At 41.0% G+C, this 10,775-nt stretch overlaps 1 protein-coding gene across 1 annotated transcript in view; it reads left to right on the top strand.

Annotated features, from left to right (window-relative positions):
- Positions 1-8,533, top strand: part of ddr1 (discoidin domain receptor tyrosine kinase 1) — a 50,732-nt gene extending 42,199 nt beyond the window's left edge. The window contains exons 14-19 of the mRNA XM_037676195.1: positions 1,534-1,835; positions 1,912-2,039; positions 4,054-4,251; positions 4,345-4,612; positions 4,907-5,056; positions 7,352-8,533. Coding sequence (XP_037532123.1) covers positions 1,534-1,835; positions 1,912-2,039; positions 4,054-4,251; positions 4,345-4,612; positions 4,907-5,056; positions 7,352-7,492 — 1,187 coding nt within the window. The 3' untranslated portion in view covers positions 7,493-8,533. The remainder of the gene's footprint in view (positions 1-1,533; positions 1,836-1,911; positions 2,040-4,053; positions 4,252-4,344; positions 4,613-4,906; positions 5,057-7,351) is intronic.
- The last annotated feature ends 2,242 nt before the right edge of the window (positions 8,534-10,775 follow it).

The raw sequence follows: 10,775 nt of genomic DNA, 5'->3' as shown, positions 1-10,775 counted from the left end.
AGAGAGAGAGAGAGAGAGAGAGAGAGAGAGAGAGAGAGAGAGAGAGAGAGAGAGAGAGAGAGAGAGAGAGAGAGAGACAGACAGAGAGACAGACAGAGAGACAGACAGAGAGACAGACAGAGAGACAGACAGAGAGACAGACAGAGAGACAGACAGACAGAGAGCGAGAGAGCGAGAGAGAGCGAGAGAGAGCGAGAGAGAGAGAGAGCGAGAGAGAGCGAGAGAGCGAGAGAGCGAGCGCTGGGCAACATGGACCAAAATGAACATCTTGATATTTTAAGATAAATCACAAAATACAATACATATCTCGATATATTTTTCTTTCCATAAAGTAATAACAAAAATTTGTTTTTGAGTCAAAGCTTTGTCCTAATTGTCACACAGGCACATACAGTAAACAGAATAAAAGCAAACTATTTACATATTTTGAAATTGTTTTTTAGACCTTTATTTGCATTTATTAAATAATAATCCACTTCAGCTGCCCCCCCTTCACGACATTAGTAAGTGTGTGTGAACTGCAGCTGCAGGTCAGACAGACTAAAGACATTACTAAAGACACAGTCCCAGTCTCAGCTGTGGAACAAGACAGCCGTCTTGTTAGATGCTAAGGACTGTGTCTTTAGTAATGTGATGAACTGCTGCTTTATTAATGTCGTGCTCTCACTGTTCCTCTCATAAGGCACAGAACAGCTAAATGAGTTCTGACCTGTGGTTTGTTTCAGGGATGGAGGCTGAAAACACACTCGGAGCTGCAGCTGCAGTTCACACACTCCTCATACTCCACCGATAGCGCTGTTTTAAATGGTGAAAAAGATTCGTAGTTCCAACCTTTTGTTGGGACTTGTTTTCAGCATTGTCTACAAACATTTTTCTGCCCCTCATCTGACAATTTAAATCCAAACCATCTCCGAAAGAACAGCCATTGTTTTTCTTTTTGTTCAGCAGCTAAGCTGTTCTTCATATCTCCTGTGTTTACTTGTACTAAACGTCTCCCGCCCACCTCCTGAAGGAGCAGGAAGCGGGGAGCGCGTGTGGCTGAGGGGCTGGGTTTGTATTCAAAGAAGGAGAAGAACGGGGGCACGTGGGAGAAATAAGACGGCAGGCAGATTTTCAAATATTACATAAAAATATAGTGTTTATATTGATATAGTCTCATCTTATGTCGCAAAAAAATTATCTCAATAGTTTTAAAATAGTGAGATATCGCCCAGCTTTAATGGCTACCCCCTAGCTAATGAGAAGATGTTTGCATGGATGAGGTTTTAGTTCTTTTAAGGTTGCAACAATCCACTTTGTTCTTGGCCCTGCTCAAACTAGCTATTACCTCATCAGTCCTTCAGAACTAATCTGGTTTTTTTTTTTTTTTTTCAAACTAAAGAGCTATGTACAACAGGTAAGACACTAAATGTTCATCAATTTTTACTGATTCCCATTTTAAAAGCTCTGAACTGTCCCTTTAAGATGTTTTAAACATCAATCTGATTTTAATTACTCTGTTCTTAATTATCTCATTTTATCTTCTGTCTCCAGCTTGTGGTTTGGACTTGGACTTGGAGAAAGGTTTCCCCTCATCACAAGAGGAGCCCCCTCCCTACCCCGGGTCTCCTCCTTATCCGTCTTTGTCTCCTCCCGTCTCTCCCCCTCTGCCACCCAGCGTCCCCCACTATGCAGAGGCAGACATTGTGAGTCTGCAAGGTGTGAGCGGTAACAACACCTACGCAGTGCCGGCCTTGGCCTCCTCCAGTCCCGGGGCCGATGCCGCTCCGCTGCCGGAGCTGCCGCGCCAGTGTCTCCTCTTTAAGGAGAAGCTGGGGGAGGGACAGTTTGGGGAGGTGAGAGCTGATACATAATACATGGGTGAGAAGTTGATTGTCCTTTATTAATATCTGCGTGTTTTTGGGGTCAAAGGTGCACCTGTGTGAAATTGAAAACCCTCAAGACCTTCCAAACTTGGAGTTTCCCTTTAACGTGAGGAAAGGTCGCCCTCTGCTGGTGGCTGTGAAGATACTGCGCCCAGACGCCTCGAAGAATGCCAGGTTAGTAACACCCGCTTCACAGCTTCCCTGCCTGTTTTTACAGCCCAGCTCCTCTTTCACACTTTCTCATATGTTCAACAAACTGCAGCGCTCCCACTCGGAGCAGTGTTTCTAAAATATCAAACAGGATTTAGCAAAACTGAACTAATTTATTATTAAGACGCAAAAGATGTTGAAAAAGTCCCCTCATATTTTAGCCATTGTTATTTTTTCATTCTTTAGTGGAATTACCACAAGAGGATTTTTTTGAGGGAGGGAATTCATTTGTATGGTTAAACGAAATTGTTGTAAACTACTTTTCTTAACACATTTTTGATTAAATTCTGCCATTTGAGTTGTTAAAATAATCAAATTCATTATTAATAAAGTAAGAATTTATAGGTATACTGTGGAGCTGAGCTAGACGTCCTTCAGAATTGGAGAAGTACTCGACAATGTCCACAAATACTTCAACCTCTGTTCAGTTTTGTCTCAGTATTTCAGAGTTGGACAGTAGTTCAACCTTTCAAAACTGTCTTCTGCAGCTCATATAATTGTCATCCATTCAAAGATGCTTTTTGGACAAGCAACCTTTGCGTACTTTTACTGTGGTTCTGTCATGCACACACACACACACTGATAATAATCATCATTTCTAACACTTAAAATCCACATGAAGTGAATATAAAGGGCAGTAAAATATAAAAACCAAGTCATGAAATTAAAATGTATATAAACAACTCAATCAAATCCGTAGCCTTTGTAGAAGAAATGCATAGTGCCCACTAGTTTATGATACCAGAGTTTTAAGAAGAGACAGAGTTTAACCCGTCTTGGTCAAACTTGAAAAAAACTTTATGCACAGTTTAAGGCGAAATGACGATATCTCAAGTGATCTGTCGGTGCTTGGAGTGTTGTTGTGAATGACTGTCAGCTACTACCACACCAAATTTTAGCTCAACATCTGTAAAATCCTAATTCAGTTATAGCTGTTTTTGTGTAGGCTATGGTCCTTTAGCTGTGGCGGCCATCTTGATCTGCGTTGTTAACGAGTTGTAGAGGCACGGCGAATGATTACTTTCTGATAGTGTCACTAAGATCTGCTCAGTGGTTCATGTGATATTTTGTTAACAGACAGTGTTGACTCTAGCATTTAATGGCAAACTTTCAGACAGATGTGTGCAGTGCTCCGAGGACGAGTTGGGAATGACTCTCAGCTACTACCACACCAAATCTTATCTCAATATCTGTAAAACTGACTGAGTTGGAATCATTTCTGTCAGTCAAGGTTGCCATTTTGAGTAGTGTTGATTTCAAAAGTTAATTGTAGATGTAAACTCAAAGAGCACTTTCTGAGAGTTTCATTCACATTTGTCCACTGGTTTACAATATATTTTGCTAACACTACAGAGAAACGCACACAGGCAGAAACGTTGTTGCTCAGCTTTCAGCGGCGGGCGATGGTTAGGAAAGCCTTTTTTTTTTAAAGCCATGGGGCCATGATGACTGCACTGCTTAGTCCTTTTTTTAACTTTTCATAAGATTTCTGAAGGTTTTGAAGTAAACACCGACTACGGTTGAAAAATCTAAGTACCTTAGGGAGAAGAGGCCTTGAAGGAAGTTTAGTAAATCAGTTCTCAAACAGATCAGGAGTCTGGAAGAGAACAGGAGTCACGTAATCGAGTTTCTTGGCTCTAAATAAAAGCTCACCTGCTGAATTCTCTGCTATAAACAGATCTTTGGTAAATCAAAGCAGCGGAGCAGAGATTAGATTTTCTCATATTAGAGCTGATTTGGCTTCGTACCCCAAAGAAAAGTTTTTATTTATTTTTATTTCTTTCATTTAGACTCTCTTTGCCAGCTGTTTGTTTGCTTTGGCTCTCTGAGTTTTGCTCTGAGCAAGTAAATTCAGTTTAGTGAGATGTGTGTTTTTACTTTCCGTTCTCAAGAAAATAAACCCTTGAACCTTGATTTTAGCATTTTCTCTCAATCATTTGATCAGATTAACCCTTTTTGTCTCTTTTTATTCTCTTAGGAACGACTTCCTGAAGGAGGTGAAGATCTTGTCTCGCCTGAAGGACCCGAACATCATCCGGCTGCTGGGAGTGTGTGTGAGCAGCGACCCCCTCTGCATGGTCACAGAGTACATGGAGTGTGGAGACTTGAACCAGTACCTGTCCAAACGAGTCCTGCTGGACAAAACCGGGCCTTCACACAACACCCCGACCATCAGGTAATCCCTTCCATCCAAAAAGAGGTAAATAATACTGGCAGGTACGAATGTTTGTATGACTTGGCCTTTCCTGCCCGCCATGCTGTCTCCCAGTTACCCCGCCCTCATCTCCATGGCGAGCCAGATTGCGTCGGGAATGAAGTTCCTGTCGTCGCTCAACTTCGTGCATCGAGATCTGGCCACTCGTAACTGTCTGGTTGGGGGTGAGAGGGGTGAGAACGGAGAGGACCAAGGTGGCGAGCGTCACATAAAGATAGCGGACTTCGGCATGAGCAGGAACTTGTACGCTGGAGACTACTACAGGATCCAGGGCAGAGCCGTGCTGCCCATACGGTGGATGGCCTGGGAGTGTATACTCATGGTGTGTTGGGTTTTACTTATAAAAGGTCTTTTTTTTTTTTTTTTTTTTTGCAATTTTTCCAAAGCTCAGGGCTTCACCGGTGCCCCTAATAGTAAAATGAAACGAAATCATTAAACAGACTAATGCACTTAAAACATTAACAACTCAGTAATGATGCTGTTATGTGTGAAAGACACTCGTTTAATGTGTCGCCTCTCACCGGTAGTTCATCTCTCATGTTAATGGTGCTTAGTATCATTTGGACATTATAGAGCTTGTGATATAACAGTGTTGTGTGTGTGTTTTCTCTCTCAGGGTAAGTTCACCACAGCCAGCGATGTGTGGGCGTTTGGGGTCACTCTGTGGGAGATGTTGAGCGTTTGTCAGGAGCAGCCGTACTCCAACCTCACAGATGAACAAGTCATCGACAACGCCGGCGAGTTCTTCAGAGACCAGGGCAAACAGGTACGTGATGCAGGACACACAACAACGTTTGACCTTTTTTAATGTATGTAGAACAGACTTCACATGCCATTATTTTCATGAATGCTAGGTAACATGAAAGTAATTTTATTGGCGTTATTGCAAAAAGTCTTGCTCAAAGTACGTGAACTCTCAGCTACTACTACATCAAATTTTAGCTCTGTATCTGTACAATTAGCTGAGCTTTAACCATTTCTCTGTTGGCCAGTGTCAGTTAGCTGTGAAATCCATTTGAACTTGGATTGACTGCAAAAATACAACAGCTGTAGCTGTACATCCAGTGGTTACTTTCTAATTACAGTAGTCCCTTGTTTATCACAGGGGATCCGTACCCTAAAGACCCGCGATAAGTGAAAAATCGCAAAGAAGTAGTATATATATATATATATATATATATATATATATATATACACACACACACACTAGGGGTTGAACGAGTATATAATTTTTTAACTCGACATTAACATAATAAAACCCGTAGAACGCGTAGAACTCAAGTATTTGATGACATCATAGATCTCAAGATACAAAAATAAATAAATAAATAAATAAATAAATAAATAAAACCGAAAAAAAAGGTAATTATTTACAACAAAAAAAAAGACCAACAAAACATTGGGAGTGTATATTATGCTCCTACCATTTATCATACTGCAAATAAGTCACAGTAAAAACTAAACTATTAGTTATTATTATTAAACTGCAAACGTGAAGAAACGTGCAGCACTTCAAAAATGAAACTTAAACCGAAACTGGTTCTGGTTCGGTGGATTGAACCCGGTGTTACACCATATTCTGTGACCTGCAACAGTGCAACACTGCCCCCTATGGTCTTAAGGTGGTCACATAAAATGACGTCACTACGGATACTCGAGGTAACATTTTTAACCTCGATAGATGTCCTAGCAATCGATGTGTAGATTACTCGAGTACTCTATTAATGCCCTGATATATATATATATATATATATATATATATATATATATATATAAACGCTCTAAAAGAGCACAGAATGTCATGATTTCAGCTCCCAGCCTCCTCTGCTCTTTGCCACCTGAGCGCTCTTGGCCACACCCACTTCTCCGTTCTGCACGGAGAACAGCTGATCAGCTGCAGCAGGAAGTTTATCCTGCAGTGTGGGCTGCACAAAGGTGCAGCAGGTGCTAAATATTTTAAATAAAAATTCCATAGTGATCGTGTGGCTCATCCATCAATCAGCCAATTGTGTGTCATGTCCACTTTTATTTTAAAAAACCACGATAGAGCGAGGCCGCAATAAACGAACCGCGAAGTAGCGAGGGACTACTGTATTGCAGCTTTTGTGTTTTCTACAGTCAGTTAGCTGTGGCAGCCATCCTGAATTGGGTTGGCTCCACTGGTTAGTCAATTGTAGAGATGCAGCTATTGATTATTTCCTGAAATTTCATTAAAATCCATCACGTGGTTCATGAGATATTTTGCTAACAGACACACAGCTCCAAGTAGCTGATGCAAAATTAGAAATCACTCCAAATTTTCGAACAATATCCATAAAGCTGAGTCATAATCAGGTCATTTGGCTGTGGCAGTCACCAGGTTGTTCACCGACGGTGGGCTATAATAATCCCACCTGGCTTTTGATGTGAGGCTAATATTTAGACTGGTCCCCCTGAATGATTTTTCAATCACCAACATTATTTCAACCTCATTATCCAAAAACAATCCCTTTGTTCAGGTGAGTTAAAAAAAGAAAACTGTAGTACAGGCTTGTAGGGATGGGCAGGTAAAGTCTCTGAGGATCTCAATCTGATTGTGAGGAAAAGGTGCAGATTCGAAGCTTCAGTGTAAAAACAGTGACATCTAGTGGCCAACTGAAGCCATAACAAGGTGCAAGTTTTAGCAAAGCTTGTCTGAAAAGCAGCAGGTTTGATCAACAAAGAGTTAATTTCCATCTCAGCTCCATGCAGACATCTGTTTTATGTCTAAATCTTATTTTATATGGTGTCAAAACTCTCATTTTTGGGTCAAATTCAGCTCATTTTAGCCTAAATGTTTATACATTTTAACATGTAGTTTAGATATTGAACCCAATAATAATATGAACTGGAAATTTGTTGGCTGTACTTGCTCATTGCTTGTGTTGAGTTCAGCAAGTGTTCTCGTGTTTATTTTCATCAAGCTTGAAATCTCGGCCATGTTGGCACAAAAAGTGCCAGGTACTAATTAAAAAACAAAGAAAGGTTAAACTGTTCACCAGCGTCCATGTGCGAGTTCCTCACGTCTCTGTTTGTCTCTCAGGTGTACCTGAGCCGGCCGGCGGTGTGTCCTCAGGGTCTCTACGAGCTCATGCTGAGCTGCTGGAACAGAGACTGCAAGCTTCGCCCATCGTTCGCCTACATGCACTCCTTTCTTACCGAGGACGCCATGAACATGGTTTAAAGATGGAGACAAAGAAACGAGGAGGAGGAGGACACCTTGTTTGCTTGTCCTCCCCTACTGAACAGTGGGATGGTGTGGTGGAGGGTCTCACAGGGAGACTGGGATGCTCATTTTTATATTTTGTACTTCTTTTTTTTTTTGGTGGATGGGGAGCTGAGACACCGCTGGTTCGGTTTTACTTCCACCTCAGACCCCAAAGACTTTTGGTAGATGAAAGTCTGAGTTAGCATTTATTATAGCTGGTGGTGGGTTTTCTCTTGTTTCAGAAACTTTACAATCAAATCATCATCTTCAATGTGACGTGCAGGCGACTGGCTGCAAATAAAACCAAACTTTGAGCACCTGTTGAGAGGTGGAACAGCACACAGGGACTATTATTTATGGTTTGCAGCATGCACTGTAATTCAATAAGATCAGACCCACCATCAGACCCGTGGGACTCTTCCTCATCGTATCTTACCCCAAATTCCTGCTTAATGATCCACATCCACTAATTTTTTTGGGGACTGGAACAAACAGAAGCCCTTTGTCTACAATGTGATTAGATAAAGTTTGCCATCGGCCAGAGACTCCCATCTTAATCAGAAACATTCAAAGAAAAACCTGCATACCTGCTGCCAAACGGACTTCTAAAACTTAAGGAGAAAGGCACAGAAGACATGAGCCTGCAGCTTCTGCTGCTCAAAAGATGTCACTCTAAATATATATAAATATATATATATGTATTTTCCCCACTAAGGAGAGAGAATGTGAGCAGCCAGCAGTGGATGCGACTTCTTTATATATTTAATTCCTTTATCTGACCATGACTCTGACAGAACGGATGGATTTAAAATTCCACAACCAGCTGCACTTTACCCAACATGCATTTCCTTTCCTGTGATCCAACTCTTCTCCATCGTGGGCCTGAACGATGATTCCTGACGTGACTTGTGATTTACCTACATGCGAGGATTTTCAGTTTTTTTTTTTTTTTTTTATTGATATTTTGCCAAGAAATATCACAGATGCACAGGTCAAAATCTCCAAACCTTCTCTAAAACAGCATTGCCAAACCTTTAGATGTAAAATAGTGTTTTAAAAAATGAAACTGGAATGGCATTCTGATTTTGTTTCTAATGTATGTAAATGAGTTGTTACTCACACAATAAACTTTGCTGATCATCCAAACACATCACTGTCGTTTTTATGGCATTCCTGGTTAAATGTGTGAAATGAATCCACGTTTAAACTGATCGTGTTTGTCGATGCTTCCACCTTCCAGTCTGTACAGCCCAAAGTTATCTGGGTTGTGAAGTAACAAGTAGATTTGTGTGAACTCATCAGGACTCGCTGTAGCTCTACTTCAGTGTTTTTACTCATTATACATGTAATCAGTGCGCACACGCTGTCAAAGTAAAGATCAGGTTTGGCACTGAACGTTCTATGCAGTTTATTTTTATTTGTTATACCTTGATCTTAAAATGAGGTAAAACGACCTCTGTGGGAACTCCGGGGTGCAGAGGGTGCTGCAGCACCCCCTGATGATGTCTCTTCAGATAGATGCACCACCAGTGAGCATTTCACTGAACTTATTTGGTTTTAGAATATCCTTCATACAAGTTATAAACTCGTACGCTCACAGCTCCAACTTCGGAGAACTAAAATTACATTTTTAGAGTCTGATAATAAGCAAAGCCAAATGCAGAAGCTGTGATCTTCATTTACATTTAGGAGTGAGAACTCTTGGAAACTACAGTATTTTTGTTTGTACGTGTAGGACCTTTGGCTCAGTCGTCATAACTTTGCTTTATTCAAAGTCTGCAGATTTCTCTTGAATCTCACATTCTCAAGTCACGTTTTAACGTTTCTTCCACATCATTTAAATCGAGCTGAGGTCTGGACTTTGGGTCACTGCACTACCTTCATAATGCTGCCGTGCTTCGGTTCATTTTCCTGAAAACTGTTATTCGGAAGACAAACGTCGACTCCAGAGGACGACTGATTTGAGTTTTTCTACAGCTGAAGCCAATAACTGAAATACAACTTTGTTTTTCTTTTGGTCAAAATTTGTTTTTCAATTAACGAAATAAACAGCTTTTATAAAAAAATATATATATTTTCATTAAAATAATTTAGAATATGTATCTAAATATAATGTACAAAAAAGCATTATTACCAGTATATAAAATATTAAATTGTGGGCTACAGTGAGCAGAATTTGCTACAGAATAAGTTCAGCCGTCCTCTCCTGGGAAGACCGCCAGCTGTCTGAATGTTTTCCAGTTTAGAATTAATCAACTGGTGGCTCAGAGGATAGAGGTGGGCCTGTGATCAGAAGATCACTGGTTCGGAGCGGCTGTGGCCTCCAATGCAAGAGTTGGGGGGGTTGATTCCATCAGCAGTCACAGGCTGAAGTGTCCTTGAGCAAGACACTGAACCCCCCACTGCCTCTGATGTGTGTCCCATGTGTAAGAATGTGATAAAGCTTTGATTAATCTTTGTATCGATCTAGTAGAGTGCTGTATGAACGGGTAAATGAGGCACAGATTGTTGTGTAAAGCGCTTTGAGTGTCTCGATAAGATAGAAAGGCGCTATATAAGTACAGTCCATTTACCATTTAACTCCACAGACCGACAACATAGAAATGTGGGTGTGAAAGGTGAAGCACCCACACCTACCTCCACCCTCATTTGCCCCACTCTAGGCCCTTGAGCAGGGCCCCCACCATCTGCTCCCCCGGATGCCCTACAGCAGCCCACTGCTCCACACAGAGGGCTGTGGGAGCGTCAGGAAGGGCGTCCGATGTAAAAATAATTGCCATGTCTTTGCGCAACGCTGTGGTGACCCCTGAAGAAGGGAGCAGCCCAAAGGGAGAAAAAATAATAATTACATACAAACCGGATTCCAAAAAAGTTGGGACACTAAACAAATTGTGAATAAAAACTGAATGCAATGATGTGGAGATGGCAAATGTCAATATTTTATTTGTAATATAACATAGATGACAGATCAAAAATTTAATCTGAGTAAATGTAACATTTTAAAGGAAAAATATGTTGATTCAAAATTTCACAGTGTCAACAAATCCCAAAAAAGTTGGGACAAGTAGCAATAAGTGGCTGGAAAAAGGAAATTGAGCATATAACGAACAGCTGGAAGACCAATTAACACTAATTAGGTCAATTGACAACATGATTGGGTATAAAAAGAGCTTCTCAGAGTGTCAGTGTCTCTAAGAAGCCAAGATGGTAAGAGTCAGAGTTTCTTTATTGTCATTCGCACCTCATGTGGTACATGTGG

This window comes from Nematolebias whitei, chromosome 5 (assembly GCF_014905685.2).
Source record: "Nematolebias whitei isolate Nwh7 chromosome 5, NemWhi1, whole genome shotgun sequence".
NCBI lineage: Eukaryota > Metazoa > Chordata > Actinopteri > Cyprinodontiformes > Rivulidae > Nematolebias > Nematolebias whitei.
Note: the sequence above shows the minus strand (reverse complement) of the source record. Positions and strands in the feature narration are given on the sequence as shown.